Raw genomic sequence first — 16,608 nt, forward strand, 5'->3', positions numbered from 1 at the left:
TTGATTTTTCAGGGGTACCTGATCACAAACAGAGAAATAGTTTCTCAGGACGTTGAAGACTTTGAGTATACACCTCGGCCGGAGTTTGAGGGTCCATTCATCATATTCAATGAACCTGATGAAGTCAGTACCAGTCTCAAATCTCTACTTCTACAGCTATCTCTACCACTCTGTATGGCAACTCTGTGGCTTTGTATGACATTACAGGGAGTTTCCTACAATAGAAACTGGGTCCGTTAAAAGGACCCATTCCCCTAAAAAATCCTTGGAAATTCCCAATTTGCCACTAAAAAATTCCCAATTTTGAAGTCACTTTTGAATGATTAAGTATGTTATATATACAAAGACCTATACTAAGTTACTTTTGAAAAATAAAAAACAGCTACAGATAGCAAAATGAAATAAAAAATAATTTAAAGGCAATATTTATCAAAGAAAAACTGAAATTTGTATGAATTTAACTATTTTTTGTTTTTCCCAATGTCACATTTTGTTGCGTAGTAATAAGTTCAATGGACACTGAACCAAGTTGAAAAATTGTAGTAAAACACCTGGGTATCGTTTCACAAAGCTTCGTAACTAACGAAATTTGCGTAAGTCACATTTACGAATTACTAAGCGTTTCACAAAAACTTTGTAACTTACGAACTTTCGTAAGTTACGCAAAAACCTTGTGTAACTTTACGCCATATCAACCCTGTCGTAACTTAAGAAAACAATTTAAAATCGTGCGCAGGCATGCCCTTTTGAACAGAAAATGACGTCGTACTCATTTACAAATTAGCATAAGAGAACGAATATGCCTTGTGAGCGATTGTTTCGAGGTGGAAACCGGGTTTTGAAAGTCGAGGAGGGATGCCGGCAAAATACACATTGTCATGAAACTAATTGTACGCATATTCGCAGACTGTGCCAACATATGATCTATTTTAAGAACATTATGTATGTCTTTGAGCTTTGAGCAAAATCTGTGAAAATTGCGTTGTTACTGTTTGTTTTAACGCATGATAAACAATAAGAATTAGAATTTTATAGAAAAAATGATCTTCCCTCAATAATAGGGTTGTTTTGATAGAACAAATTAAAGTTCATAGTCTGTGTACGTGACCCGGGAATAGGACCGGCGTACAATTTTCACCCCAGAAGTGTCGTCCTTTTTTACCTCCAAGTTAGAGAGTGGTATATTTTTACCGGGAGAACGTACGATTTTGACGTAAGATACGAAAAAAGTTACGAACACCTTTGTGAAACGCACTTACGAAATTTTTAAGTTTTGCGTAACTTTTTCGTAAATATTTACGAACGTTCGTAAGTTACAAAGCTTTGTGAAACGATACCCTGGATTATTGTGTTGCTGGACCATTACGACTACTGTGTAGCCACTGTTATCAGTGCTTTTTTTTGCGGTCTTTTTGGAGCCGTTTATTGGCCCCATTCCCAATTGGAATTATTTCATATTTAAGCCAAATTCCTAAAATTTGGAGTTTACTCCTGAAAAAAATATTTTCCAATTCACCAATTTCTTCCCAAAATGAGACAAAAAGGCCCATCCCAAACCAGTGAGAAAAAGCCCTGGTTATGACTTCTGTGTGGCCCGTATGACTTTATGGTGTTGATTGGCTGTATTTGTTTTCTTTTCATATTTCCTTCAGGTCACGTTAATACGGCGATTCTTTGACCATGTACTGGATGTACGTCCGCATATCTTTGTGACATACAACGGCGATATGTTTGATTGGTACGTTCCAAGCTTCCATGCTTAAAGGTCTATTTTTAGTACGGTAAACAGCGTAACTCAACCATATTTCCTAGTGCCTAGTTATTTATAACATACTGTAAATATACTAATTCTGGTGTGATCAAATTTCAGCCCAGAAGTGAGATAAGACAAATTAATGCAATAATGATTTGGCGGTCTTGCACTATTTATCTTAGAAAACAATAAAAAAAATCTGCAATTAGCCCGATCACGATTTAACGGATTGTCTATGACACGAAAAGCGCTAAAATAAGATACCACTGAAATATGGACTTCTTCAGTATCTTACATGCATATATATTTGACAATGATATACACAAAAACATGTGTGCAGTAAACATCAATAATTCATGGTTTACATTATCTACACCAGGCCATTCGTAGAGGCAAGAGCAGCTCTCCATGGGTTGGACATGTCTCGGGAAATCGGCTATCAGAAGGATATCCAAGGGGAATACAAGTCTCGTCCGTCTATACACATGGACTGTCTGCGGTACGTATCAACAGGATATCGGATATTTACTATTACCTGTTTCTGATATTATGTTGGAAGTGTTTATGGTGATTTTAGGGTTTTTATACCCACCTGCAACGAAGTTAGGGGGGTATACTGGAATCAGGTTGTCCGTCCGTCCGTCTATCTGTAGACACAACAATGTACCCGCTACTCCTCTTAAACTACTGAGGAAATTTCAACGAAATTTTATGGCAATAACCCTTATACATTGTAGATATGCGTAATTTATATCATGTTGTTATTTTGTGGGTTACCATGGTTACCAGATCACTATACTTCCTTTTGGGTGAGGGGAAATTTTGTCCAGTCAACTCCTCTTTTTTTAAACTGTTTCAAGTTAAACTACACAGGAGTGATAGGGACCATGTGTAAATGTACATGCATGATATTTCTCTACAGAATTTTTGGTTTCCATGGTTACCAGGTTTCAATACCCATATTATTGTGGAAAAATTTGTCAAGAAAACCGAGACAACTCCTATATAGCTATCAACCGATTTCATTTGAAATACACAGGAATGTTAGGAACTCATAATGTGTACATATGCATGCAGGTTTTCCCCCCACAAATTGCTGTGGTAACCTGTTCACTAAAAACATGTTTTTGTTGGAAAATCTTCACCGAAGGGTATGTGTTTGCCCTCTGGACAACAGTTCTAGTTTCTGAGGGCTTTTTGGGGGGTGATAATTGGCCCCAGTCTAAATTCAAATTATTTGATATTAAATCCAAATTCCCAAAATTTGCCTTTTAAATACTAACAAAAATTTCGTTCTCCCAGTCAAAAAATATGGTCTTGTTCTTGTTGTTTGTGAAGCCGCAAAATGAAAAAAACTGTTGTTCTTGTCATCGCAGTTGGGTCAAACGAGACAGCTACCTGCCTGTGGGAAGCCAGGGTCTAAAAGCAGTCGCCAAGGTAACAACTCTCACTTTATTTAGTACAGTAGTATGCTGTATTGTGTGTTGATATATATAGTGATAATGGTAACTCAGAGTGTCATCCACGTAATCTCTAGTGAAGATCTCAAGTGTGTAGTTCGACTCTCTAGTCGTATCGGTTTGTGTTTCTCGGGAAACAAACAAAACATTTGTTAAACTTTCATGGCCTGTATTCGTGCAGCCATTTTCATACACAAACATAAGATCTGTGTTCAACACAACATCCTTTAAACTCACTAAAAGCCAGAAATAGCAGTTTAAATGAAAAACATAAACATAAAAAATAAAGCTGATAAAATCTAGTTCATTTAAGATGTAACACTGTACTAGCTCCCTAATTGTAGCTTGGAAAAATCTAATTAGATTTGTGGTTGTAGCAAAGAATATTCACAGTTGTTTGTGCTTGTAATTAGTGCATCCTCAGTCAGTCATATAGTTTGTGATTGAAATAATAAAATATATTTTGTGGTTGTAGCTTGAAATAATCAAATTAATTTTGTGGTTGTAGCTTGAAATAATAAAATAAATTTTGTTTGTTGTAGCTTGAAATAATCAAATTAATTTTGTGGTTGTAGCTTAAAATAATCAGTAGTTTTGAACCACAAAAAAAGTGCCAATAAGTTATTATAAACAATCATTGGTTTGAGCTGCTGAAAATTCTGATATCTATAGATATCAAAGTCTAGTTTGATTAGGTAGTGACCTTGTTTTATTGTATTTGAACATTTGCAGGCTAAACTACGTTACAACCCTGTAGAGATGGACCCTGAGGACATGTGTCGTATGGCCAGTGAAGAACCACAGGTAAATTAGTAGTGATACTACTGGGTTATATGTCCTAACAAATACAAATTAGCATAATTTAAACAATATTAATTTGATATATTTCAATTAAATCGGTAAAATTAATTTTATTAAAGTACCACAGAAGAAAGTTAAAACATTCAGATTCTTCTAATTTCTTTAAAGGCGTCAGTAAAATGATATGAAAGACATGTAAATTAATAAAGTATTCATAAGGTTTTTTAATTTTCCATCCTTTTCAAATAGCTAACAAAATCATGAAAAATGGATACCCTGAAAATAACATTGATAGAAAAAAACTATTGCCACTTTATTTCTGCCTTTTTTTTTTTTTTTTGAATACACATCATTTTGCTTTTAACTTTAAACGAAAATATGAACTATCAAAAAAATACCTTGCAGGCTTATATGATTTTTGAAATTAACAAAATTGATATAACTATCAAAATGTTAAAAAGATTTAATATCAAATTTTCATTATACCTATAGGTCTTGTCTAATTACTCTGTATCCGACGCCGTGGCGACCTACTATTTGTACATGAAGTATGTCCACCCGTTTATATTTGCCCTGTGTACCATCATCCCCATGGAACCGGACGAGGTAAGTGGTGAAACTTAAGAAATAGAAATCATACCCTGAATTTCAGATAAAAAAAGTTGGGTTTCAAATTAACAGTTCTAATTGATGTTCCTTTCATCAAGGTCGAAGATTTTGTTCACGGGACATGTTAGGGACATTGTTTTTCCCATCGTTTGACCACTTATGTGGTCAAACTGAGTTGTCTGTTTTTAAATTAGATATTTTAGGTATAAATCTTGACAGACCTACAGATGTTAATTTAGTGTTGATCAATCACATCATTCTCAGATCTGTCACCAGCTTTACCTGTCGACAGAACAGTTTATTTTTCTCACACACATAAAAGAACTAATTGTAAGGTGTTATGAATCTCATTGTGCCATTATCAACGTCCCATAAGATATGCCTCAAAATCGATGACATTTTCAATCTGCAATGTGGTTTCACTACTCAAAATGATGAAATCATGCTATTGTGAGTAGTGTCATAGTATGTGCCAACAAATGTAAATTTGCTTGATAATTAAATCAACATATACAAACATAAAAAATCAACATTTTATGTCACATGGTAACAGTCCAATCATATCAGTGTAAATGAACGTGAGGTAAGATAATCAAGAATTTTGCCCTGAAGATTGGAAATTCTCTTTAATAAGATGGAGGAGATTCTATAATCCTTTGTTTTCTATACCAGGTTCTGAGGAAGGGATCAGGAACTCTATGTGAGGCCTTACTTATGGTCCAAGCCTATCACGCCAATATCATCTTCCCCAATAAACAAATGGCTGTGTTCAACAAACTCACTGAAGACGGCCATGTACTCGACTCTGAGACGTATGTAGGCGGTCATGTGGAGGCGCTGGAGTCAGGGGTCTTTAGGGCCGACCTACCCTGCAGGTTCAGAATGGTACAGTTTTACAGTAAATGTTTGTATAAACAATTGTAAGGAGAGTTAGAATATTACTGAAAATTATATTCTGAAAGATCTTTAATTTTGTGTCACTTGCAAATATTATATGTAATTGTAGTCTGCAACATATAAATTTTCGCATTAGAAATGTTACATAAAAGAAAATAACATGTGAATATTGTAGGGTGTCATACTCTGCAAAATATTTAAGAACTTGTATTAAGGAGACACAGTCACTCATGAAATAAGTGGTTTCAAATGTAAATGATGAATTTTCAGAAACACTGAAACATATAAATGGGTTATAACAATCGTTTTCTTTGGCCGGAACCCAAGAGGGTTAATGCTAGACACCATATTGATGAAAAGTGTGAAGCTAAGATGGAAATTGTATCCTTCGGCTTCCTCACACCTTCCTGGCTTAACTGTCTCCCTGGCTCTCTTGTCTTGGCATCCTCCATGTTGTTTCCTTCTAGAGACACCCCATGTACAGCATTCTGCTGATGAATGATAATACATGAAATTATGTACGACCTACCTAATGTTTTCTATTGATTTAGGTAATTATCTCACAATGAAGCCAGTTTCAGTTTTTGTGATTTAATGAAAAGTATTGATTTCATGTATTCAAAAACTTTTTTTTTAGACACAGGTTAATCTAGGATTTGGGGAATACTACCCATTATGAAATTTAGGGGAAATGAAGGGCTGCAGAGTCTTGAATTATGTTATTCTTTAAACTTTGAACATTCTACAGCTATTCTTTACTATAATTCTTACATATTTCATCAAAATTTGGGGGGTTACCCTTTGTTTTGGAGAATTTCCCCATTTTATGGGATTTTTTCTTGATGTGGAATTTGTTTTTATTCAAAGGGGAAAACACCATCAGTGGGGGATACTACCCGATTTCGCTAGTAAAATCAGCCTAGATTAACCTGGTAGATCTCGTTATATTTCCAAAAATTGATTTTTACAGTTATGAATGTATTTAAGGATTGAATCTTGATTTGGTCGATTTCATGGGGTCATGAATTGAGTTGCTCTTGAGACAAATTTAATGAACTGCAAAGCAGTTCATGTTGAATTTGTCTAAAGAGCAACTAAATTCATAACCCCATGAAATCGACCAAATCCAGATTCAATCCTTATATTTCAATTGTTTTGTTTTTTTCGAATAAAAAAGTCGGTCTAGATATTAATATCTTGTAGCTTGTGCAAGTCTAAATGCGGAAAAGCCCGAGGAGTTCCGGATTGTGCATGTCTAGTCGGTCGAGTAAAATAGTCCGCTATTTTAGGATTGAAAAACAGTATTACTTTGTCAAAATAAAAGTATTTAGCATATCTGGTCTTTCATAAAATACAAGAATACATTATAAATTTGATAATTTTAATAATTATTCGATGCTTATAACAGCAATGTAGAAAAAGTGAAATCGTTCCGCGGAAGGATTTAACCATGTATTCATACGCACTGATCAGTGTTAATCTGGTCAAATTCATGAGCAAATGAAACAGATTAAGTTTGGTAGTTTCATTGAGTCAAACTTGAGTAGAAATTGAAATATTAACCTATGTAGTCATAGGATAAATTTAGATCTTTGGGATCTGAAAATTTTTGACAGGTGCCGGAGGCATTTCAAAACTTGATAGACAAGGTTCACAAGACGATGAAGCATGCGATAGAAGAGGAGGAGAAAATTCCAATGGACACCGTGACTAACTTGGACGAGGTCTGCACAGATATTATCGAGCGCTTGGCTATGTTACGTGATTGTCCAAACCGCCTCGAGAACCCGATCATCTACCATCTTGATGTGGCCGCCATGTACCCCAACATTATCCTAACTAACAGACTACAGGTATTGAAAGAAAGTTTATAATTAACTTTGGAGGTTTTGGTAGGTCTTGTCCTGTTGGCATTCGTTTTGGTAGGTCTTGTTCTATTGGCATTCATGCTACTATGTTAAAAACTTTACATAACTGTTCAATAATTACCATTGGGCTAAGGGCTTATTTGTTTATACAGACAATCTGATTGGTCTATTACACCACCAGTAGGACGAGTAGGTCAGGTCTTTATTTAATTATTGAACAAATCTACTCCATCCTGTCCAAGTGTTTGGCTCATAATCAATGAAAAATGCTGTGTTAGATTGAATATCAACTTCAACAAACATGACAGGGCCGATGAGGGGCAAATATGATTTGCAGCAAAATGGCATTAGATTGTAGTGTCAGTGTTAGCTTGTTAATTTACTGTAAACTTAAATTGACCTTGATCTAATTTGAAGGTCACATCTGTGACATATTTCCCATTAATGTTGAATAACAGGCGAGCAAAACAGGCCTATTGAGCCTGTTATTTTTTTTGTAATGCTAGACACACCTCACCCATCAGATAAACCAATAAATGTCTGATATTGAAAGATATTCAGGTATGAAATAGTTGTCTAAAATTTCTTTTATACCCCCTGAAATCAATAAGGGCTGTTCCAAAATTATTTCTGTGAGAGGGGTGGGAGGCTCCATCACCCATAAAAACAAGTACCTCCCACCCCTCCTACACAGATTATTCTAGAATAGCCCATATTATATAAATTTGTATTAAACCACCAATTTCTTGATATTGAATCAAAATATACCACGCTGTAACATGGATGCAATCAGGAATATACATCAGTCTCCGAAAACAAACCCATCACATGCATGCATCACGCACACATGGGAGAACGTTTGACAATACTGTAAATGTGGAAATTTACGCGAATTACGTAAAAACACATGGGAGAACGTTTAACAATACTGTAAATGTGGAAATTTACGGGAGGGGAAAATTTACGCTAATTACATAAAAAAAATTCCCCGCGCAATTTATTTTGGTATCAATTTGCGTAATCTCTAACTACAAACTAAGGTGGAACGATTGCGGAAATTACCCTCACGCTTATATAGTTTACATATCAGGTTTACAGTACCAAACTGACTTGATAATGAAGGACTTGTTTTGTTTTCCAGCCTCCAGCTATTGTAGATGAAGCTACATGTGCTGCTTGCGACTTTAACAAGCCCGGTGCTGTGTGTCAGCGAAAGATGACGTGGATGTGGAGAGGGGAAACTAGTACGTATGTTGTGTACAGATGAAATGTATAATTTATGATCATCCAAGGCAGAGTTTATGTTGAAGATGTCGCTGTATTCGTGAAATCTATGTGATTGACAGTAAGTTATGCAGTGAATATTTCCATATTTTCCCCAGAATCACACTAAATTCTCCAATTTCAAGGGCCGATTGATTTAACTATGAAGCTTAATTTACAGTGCCAGCCTCGCGAAGTGAGTTCCAACGGATACAACAGCAGCTGGAAAATGAAAAGTTCCCACCGAGTATCCCTGGAGGAGACCCTCGCGCATTTCACCAGCTGAATCGTGAGGAACAGGCGACAATAGAGAAAAAACGATTGGCTGGTATGTCTTACAGAGAGTAATTTAAATCAATTAAATTGATGGAACTTGGATTGTTACATTAAAGATCTGGGTGGGAAACCTACGTTACAACAGGAATGGTATACAAGAGAATGGTAAGAAAACCAAGACCACTCAAGAGGAACAGTTTCAAAATTTTGAAATTTAAAAAGAAAAAACTCTTGACTAGAATTTTTCTTATAGGAATTCTCTTTAAAATCTTGACATGAGAACAATGTTGGTATTATATAAATAATAAATGTTTCCATTGTAGACTATTGTAAAAAGGCCTATAAGAAAGTGCACTCTACCAAGATGGAGGAAAGGACTGCCACAATTTGTCAGAGAGAAAATTCTTTCTATGTCGACACTGTGAGGGATTTCCGTGACAGACGTTATGAATTTAAAGGTCTCGTCAAAGTCTGGAAAAGAAAATTAGCGGAGGCTGAGGAATTGAAAGATGCAGCTGAAATAAAACGTGCTAATGGTATGGTGGTTCTGTACGATTCACTCCAGCTCGCCCACAAGTGTATCCTCAACTCGTTCTATGGCTATGTAATGAGGAAAGGGTGAGTATTTACTGAGAAATGTCATATTTAGGAAGACTGCTGGTATTTTTGACAAGTTTAAGTTTGCCCTAGATTTAGAGATGCACAAAGAAAAATACTAAAAAATAAAAAATGGAAAATAAAGAAAAAAAAGTTAAAGAAATTAAAAAGGAAAAAATGGTGATCAATAGAAAACTGACAAAAAGTTAAAAAAAGAAAAAGATCCAACTAAGTTTAAAAACGTGAAATTGTGATTAATAACTAAGAAAAAAAGGAGCAAAGAACAATTGTAAAAAAAAAAAAAAAAAAAGAAGGAAATTTATGATCAATCAAAAAATAAAATCACAAAAATTAATGATTTTGCAGTAAGTTCTAACATTTAAGAAAGTAAATTCTCCAAACCTGTCTAAACATGTTCCACTGTTGATTAGATGTTGTGTTGTCTTTTCAGGGCCCGTTGGTACAGTATGGAAATGGCAGGGGTTGTCTGTTACACTGGTGCCCATATCATCACCAAAGCTAAGGAAATTGTCGAACAAATCGGGTAAATCAGATTTCTCAAATACAATCATTATTTTGTTCAATAACGAAGAGTGATCAATGTACTTGAACACAATTTCATGATGTTATGACTTAAAATGAGCATATCGCAGCTTCCCAAAACATGCATGCACTTTCATCACACCCATGCCTTTCGCACGCACGGGAGGCCGTCCTTAAATATAAATAACCTCAGCTGTTGATAGGACGTTAAACAAGCTGTTGATAGGATGTTAAACAAATAAAACCAAACCAAACCTTTGACATAGTAATGGGATCAATTTTGATATATCAGACAATTTAGGACTTGTACAGTATGTTTTTCACTACAGAGAAAATTGTGCGACATCATTTATTTACATAATTTATTGATCATGACATCACATGTTATTTATTTATCATGACCTCAAAATAGTGTTTGTACGCATCATGTGTCTTACAATATTTATGACATAGCTGTATAACATGGCGGATCAACAATCTTATGGTTAATCCAGTAAAATATCTCCCCAGTGGGAGGGGTTTATCATAGGGACCATGTATAGAACTACCTTATTATTAGCTGTATTTACTCGAGCACCCACCATATATTAAAAAAATTGTTTTTGAAGTCCTGCCGTAGGAGATATATCTTACTGGTTACTAAGTGATACTAGCAGAAAATTCAATAATCATGTAAAAAGTGTAGATATTCTGTGGATCCAGAAAATTAATGTTTTTAATTTGATGTTTCAGGCGTCCTCTGGAGCTAGACACTGATGGTATTTGGTGTGTGTTACCAGCGACTTTCCCTGAAAATTATGTCCTAAAGACCACAAACCCCAAGAAGGCAAAGGTCACCATCTCTTACCCAGGGGCTATGCTCAATATCATGGTCAAGGTCAGTTATTGATGTCATGGTAACAAAAATATTAAAAAAATAATAAATTGGCAATACTTTAGCAGAAAAGTTTTTAGTTGTCAAGAATCTGGCTTCTCAGTCAGGGGTGTAAAACTCCACATGCTTTTAATCTGCCTGTGTGAACTCGTGAAAATCACAGGAACTATATTTGTCTGAAAATAAGTCCATACTTGATAATAAGCCAGGGATTTTCCTACCATAGAATCTGGGTCTGTTAGAAGGACTCAATCCCTTAAAGAAAACTTTGTGAAAATTCCCCAAATAAACATCCATCTTTTCAAGATTAAATATGCTTGATGTCAAAAGTACGAAAGCCGGTTGGGACCATTTTCGTAGAAGAAAATAATATTTTTACGCGTTATATCGCGAAACTTTCGCGTAATAACGCAAAACTAACGCGTTATATCGCGAAACTTTCGCATAATAACGCGAAACTAACGCATTATATCGTGAAACTAACGCGTTATTACGCGAAACTAACCTGTTATATCACGAATATATAGATAGATAGATATGAGAAGTATCGGCTACTTTTAAAGACACGACAGTTTAGTGAGATTTTATTTTGAGCTTGGCCTATCCCAAGCTGAAATTTTGAGTTTTTTTAACAATAGTGGATAGATTTGTTCTAAGCAATTCAACATTTAAACGATATTTGAAATGATAGTGTTTAACAATAAGGAAATAAGTCCTCGGATATTTACGATGTTGCATTATTCAGTGTCAATGAATTATAAAATTCTGGACAGAAAAAGAATCATCGTTCTCGCCCTCCAACTTTACAGTCAGTATCTGATCCTCTGAAACCATTTCATCATCTTATATAACCTGCTTCGCATAAACACGCTAAAGTTTCGTGATATTATACAATTACCGACCTGTTTTCAGGTGAATATGATGATTTATAAACTCGAGAAAATGATATTTCAAGAGGCCGAAGGTCATCGTATTCACCTGAAAACAGGTCAATTACTGCTTTATTATATGACAAAACTGCAACATTTTCATATTACAGAATGATTATCATTACCTGTCATAGGATTGAATAAATAATAGTGATTGACGGGAGAAAAGTTCAAAATGACAAATAATAAGTCAGAGTCAGCAATGAATTTAATCTTCATTATTTATTATTACTTAATATAATATTTAAAAAAATGTAAATGCTAAAACATTTAGGAATTCAGTCCATTAAACTCTGTCCGGGAGCACATACCTACATGTACATGCAAGCATACATTTTTGACGACACGAATAGTTGAAAATTCCTTTGTTACTATATTTGGGTGCGTAATCGAGTTGTTGGATTATCATGGGTGGTTAAATCACTCTTTAGCGCGGATTCAGGGTTGATAATAATATTTGAGCAAAGTGAGAATGTTTAGAATTGGCCAATCAGGCAAAGGAAAAAAATCAGAGTCATATAATAATATGCGTTAGTTTCCGCGTTATTACGCGAAAGTTTCGCGATATAACGCGTTAGTTTCGCGTAATAACGCAAAAGTTTTGCGATATAACGCGTTAGTTTCGCGATATAACGCGTTAGTTTCGCGTAATAACGCAAAAGTTTCACGAAATAACGTGACACTAACGCGTTATAACGCGAAAAAAATATTATTTTCTTCTACGAAAATGGTCCCAACCGGCTTTCGTACAAAAGACCTCAGGCAATTTTGAATAAATAACCGATAATATCAAATGAAATAAAAATCAATAAAGGTAATATCCATTAATAAGAACATGAATTTGTTTGAATTTCACTTTCCTCTGTTTGCTCAATTTCACATTTTATCGTGTAAATAATTCCCAATTCAATTGACCCTGGACCCAAAAGAAAAATTGTAGGAAAATCCCTGTAAGCCCACCCTTGTCTGTTGTAGTTCAGTAAAAATGCCTTCAGGTAACATATACTGTATTTTATGTGTGTCTACTGTCTATAAATAACAGTCGGTACTTCACTAACAACTGTGACAATAACATACCTTTGTTGACATACCTGCCTTTTGTTGATTAGGAATTCTTCACCAATGACCAGTATCAGGAACTTGTAGACCATAACAAACTCCAGTACTCCCTTCGGAGTGAGAATTCTATCTTCTTTGAGGTAGATGGTCCATATCTGGCTATGATTTTACCCGCATCGAAGGAAGAAGGCAAAAAACTTAAAAAGAGATATGCTGTTTTCAACTTTGATGGTTCTCTTGCTGAGCTGAAGGTATGTGTGAATTTTAGAGAGAGAGAAAAAAGGTATTATTTAACATTTTCAGTAAAACAACAGGAAAATTCGTCTAATCACACAATTGAAAACATTCCAAAAAAAAAAAAAAAAACTTCGGGGCTGATTTCAAGGCTCATTTAATAACCTTATTGTGCTGATTTGATCTTAAGCAGTAAAATTCTCTGTCTTAAAAGTTCACAGAGTTGAAATTCTTCAGTCAATAGGCTTTTTCAGTCTTGCAGTAAAATTCTGTCTTCAAAGTTCACAGAGTTGAAACTCTTCAGTCAATAGGCTTTTTCAGTCTTTCAGATTTTCAGAAAATAGCTTATTCCATGCATACATGTAGTTTCCATTAAAGAAAGTAATTTGGCCTTTCTGATGGTTTAAAGTCTGCATCTCTGATAACCAAACCTTTGCTTGATATTCATTGATTTTTTTCATTCTGAGTCAAAGGACTGTATCAAGTCCCTGTGAATAGACTTGGAATGAGAAGCTTGCATTGTTCAATTTTTTGACAGGGTTTTGAGGTGAAGAGGAATGGCGAATTAGAACTGATAAAGATCTTTCAGTCGTCAGTGTTTGAGGCTTTCTTGAAGGGTGATACGTTGGAGGAGTGTTACGCCGCGGTTGCCAAGGTCGCAGATTACTGGTTGGATGTCCTCTTCAGTAAGGTGAGATTGCTGTGAAAAATTAATTTTTAGGTCACATGAGAAAATCTGTCGTTAACCGTAAGTTTTTGGCCTGTTCTGCCATGAAATAGATTATGCTATAAATATTTGATTGGCTATGAAGGCCGCTTCGCAAGGTCCCGGAAATGATAACTCACAAGAAGTAGTTCAAAGTTATTTTTGTCATATTTTTGAAAATTGTAGATTTCTATCAATGTATTGCTTTGCAAAGAATAAACTTGCTCATTATTTTACTATGACTTGTAATATGTTGTATCATTTCCAAACGTTTCCGAAATTCTGTAATAACATTTGTATCATCATAAGTAATCCATGACATCACAATAACTACAGTGGACTCTGTCTAAACCGGACTCTATTGGGACTCTATAATTTGGTCGGTTTGTAGAGAGTTTTGGATGTCTTAACCGGACTCTATTGGGACTCTGTAATTTGGTCGGTTTGTAGAGAGTTTTTAGTGTCTAAACCGGACTGTATTGGGACTCTGTAATTTGGTCGGTTTGTAGAGAGTTTTGGATGTCTAAACCGGACTCTATTGGGACTCAATAATTTGGTCGGTTTGTAGAGAGTTTTTAGTGTCTAAACCGGACTGTATTGGGACTCTATAATTTGGTCGGTTTGTAGAGAGTTTTTAGTGTCTAAACCGGACTGTATTGGGACTCTGTAATTTGGTCGGTTTGTAGAGAGTTTTGGATGTCTAAACCGGACTGTATTGGGACTCTATAATTTGGTCGGTTTGTAGAGAGTTTTGGATGTCTAAACCAGACTCTATTGGGACTCTGTAATTTGGTCGGTTTGTAGAGAGTTTTGGATGTCTAAACCGGACTCTATTGGGACTCTGTAATTTGGTCGGTTTGTAGAGAGTTTTGGATGTCTAAACCGGACTCTATTGGGACTCTGTAATTTGGTCGGTTTGTAGAGAGTTTTGGATGTCTAAACCGGACTCTATTGGGACTCTGTAATTTGGTCGGTTTGTAAAGAGTTTTGGGTTGTATTGGGACTCTATAATTTGGTCGGTTTGTAGAGAGTTTTGGATGTCTAAACCGGACTCTCTTGGGACTCTGTAATTTGGTCGGTTTGTAAAGAGTTTTGGGTTGTATTGGGACTCTATAATTTGGTCGGTTTGTAGAGAGTTTTGGATGTCTAAACCGGACTCTATTGGGACTCTATAATTTGGTCGGTTTGTAGAGAGTTTTGGGTTGTATTGGGACTCTATAATTTGGTCGGTTTGTAGAGAGTTTTGGATGTCTAAACCGGACTCTATTGGGACTCTATAATTTGGTCGGTTTGTAGAGAGTTTTGGGTTGTATTGGGACTCTATAATTTGGTCGGTTTGTAGAGAGTTTTGGATGTCTAAACCGGACTCTATTGGGACTCTATAATTTGGTCGGTTTGTAGAGAGTTTTGGATGTCTAAACCGGACTCTATTGGGACTCTATAATTTGGTCGGTTTGTAGAGAGTTTTGGACGTCTAAACCGGACTCTATTGGGACTCTGTAATTTGGTCGGTTTGTAGAGAGTTTTGGATGTCTAAACCGGACTCTATTGGGACTCTATAATTTGGTCGGTTTGTAGAGTTTTGGGTTGTATTGGGACTCTATAATTTGGTCGGTTTGTAGAGAGTTTTGGGTTGTATTGGGACTCTATAATTTGGTCGGTTTGTAGAGAGTTTTGGATGTCTAAACCGGACTCTATTGGGACTCTATAATTTGGTCGGTTTGTAGAGAGTTTTGGATGTCTAAACCGGACTCTATTGGGACTCTATAATTTGGTCGGTTTGTAGAGAGTTTTGGATGTCTAAACCGGACTCTATTGGGACTCTATAATTTGGTCGGTTTGTAGAGAGTTTTTAGTGTCTAAACCGGACTCTATTGGGACTCAATAATTTGGTCGGTTTGTAGAGAGTTTTTGATGTCTAAACCAGACTCTATTGGGACTCTATAATTTGGTCGGTTTGTAGAGAGTTTTGGGTTGTATTGGGACTCTATAATTTGGTCGGTTTGTAGAGAGTTTTTAGTGTCTAAACCGGACTCTATTGGGACTCTATAATTTGGTCGGTTTGTAGAGAGTTTTGGGTTGTATTGGGACTCTATAATTTGGTCGGTTTGTAGAGAGTTTTGGATTGTATTGGGACTCTATAATTTGGTCGGTTTGTAGAGAGTTTTTAGTGTCTAAACCAGACTCTATTGGGACTCTATAATTTGGTCGGTTTGTAGAGAGTTTTGGGTTGTATTGGGACTCTATAATTTGGTTGGTTTGTAGAGAGTTTTGGATGTCTAAACCGGACTCTATTGGGACTCTATAATTTGGTCAGTTTGTAGAGAGTTTTGGACGTTTAAACCGGACTCTCTTGGGACTCTATAATTTGGTCGGTTTGTAGAGAGTTTTGGATGTCTAAACCGGACTCTATTGGGACTCTATAATTTGGTCGGTTTGTAGAGAGTTTTGGGTTGTATTGGGACTCTATAATTTGGTCGGTTTGTAGAGAGTTTTGGATGTCTGAACCGGACTCTATTGGGACTCTATAATTTGGTCGGTTTGTAGAGAGTTTTGGGTTGTATTGGGACTCTATAATTTGGTCGGTTTGTAGAGAGTTTTGGATTGTATTGGGACTCTATAATTTGGTCGGTTTGTAGAGAGTTTTTAGTGTCTAAACCAGACTCTATTGGGACTCTATAATTTGGTCGGTTTGTAGAGAGTTTTGGGTTGTATTGGGACTCTATAATTTGGTTGGTT

General features: G+C 35.7%; 1 protein-coding gene across 1 annotated transcript in view; it reads left to right on the forward strand.

Moving 5' to 3' along the window:
* Positions 1 to 16,608, forward strand: part of LOC117340859 (DNA polymerase epsilon catalytic subunit A-like) — a 73,273-nt gene that overhangs the window by 19,622 nt on the left and 37,043 nt on the right. The window contains exons 9-23 of the mRNA XM_033902632.1: positions 13 to 123; positions 1,653 to 1,738; positions 2,133 to 2,252; positions 3,130 to 3,190; positions 3,946 to 4,017; positions 4,507 to 4,620; positions 5,296 to 5,508; positions 7,137 to 7,373; positions 8,530 to 8,632; positions 8,833 to 8,979; positions 9,251 to 9,545; positions 9,976 to 10,068; positions 10,800 to 10,944; positions 12,980 to 13,180; positions 13,702 to 13,854. Coding sequence (XP_033758523.1) covers positions 13 to 123; positions 1,653 to 1,738; positions 2,133 to 2,252; positions 3,130 to 3,190; positions 3,946 to 4,017; positions 4,507 to 4,620; positions 5,296 to 5,508; positions 7,137 to 7,373; positions 8,530 to 8,632; positions 8,833 to 8,979; positions 9,251 to 9,545; positions 9,976 to 10,068; positions 10,800 to 10,944; positions 12,980 to 13,180; positions 13,702 to 13,854 — 2,151 coding nt within the window. The remainder of the gene's footprint in view (positions 1 to 12; positions 124 to 1,652; positions 1,739 to 2,132; positions 2,253 to 3,129; positions 3,191 to 3,945; positions 4,018 to 4,506; positions 4,621 to 5,295; positions 5,509 to 7,136; positions 7,374 to 8,529; positions 8,633 to 8,832; positions 8,980 to 9,250; positions 9,546 to 9,975; positions 10,069 to 10,799; positions 10,945 to 12,979; positions 13,181 to 13,701; positions 13,855 to 16,608) is intronic.

The sequence above is a fragment of the Pecten maximus genome, chromosome 13, assembly GCF_902652985.1.
Source record: "Pecten maximus chromosome 13, xPecMax1.1, whole genome shotgun sequence".
NCBI lineage: Eukaryota > Metazoa > Mollusca > Bivalvia > Pectinida > Pectinidae > Pecten > Pecten maximus.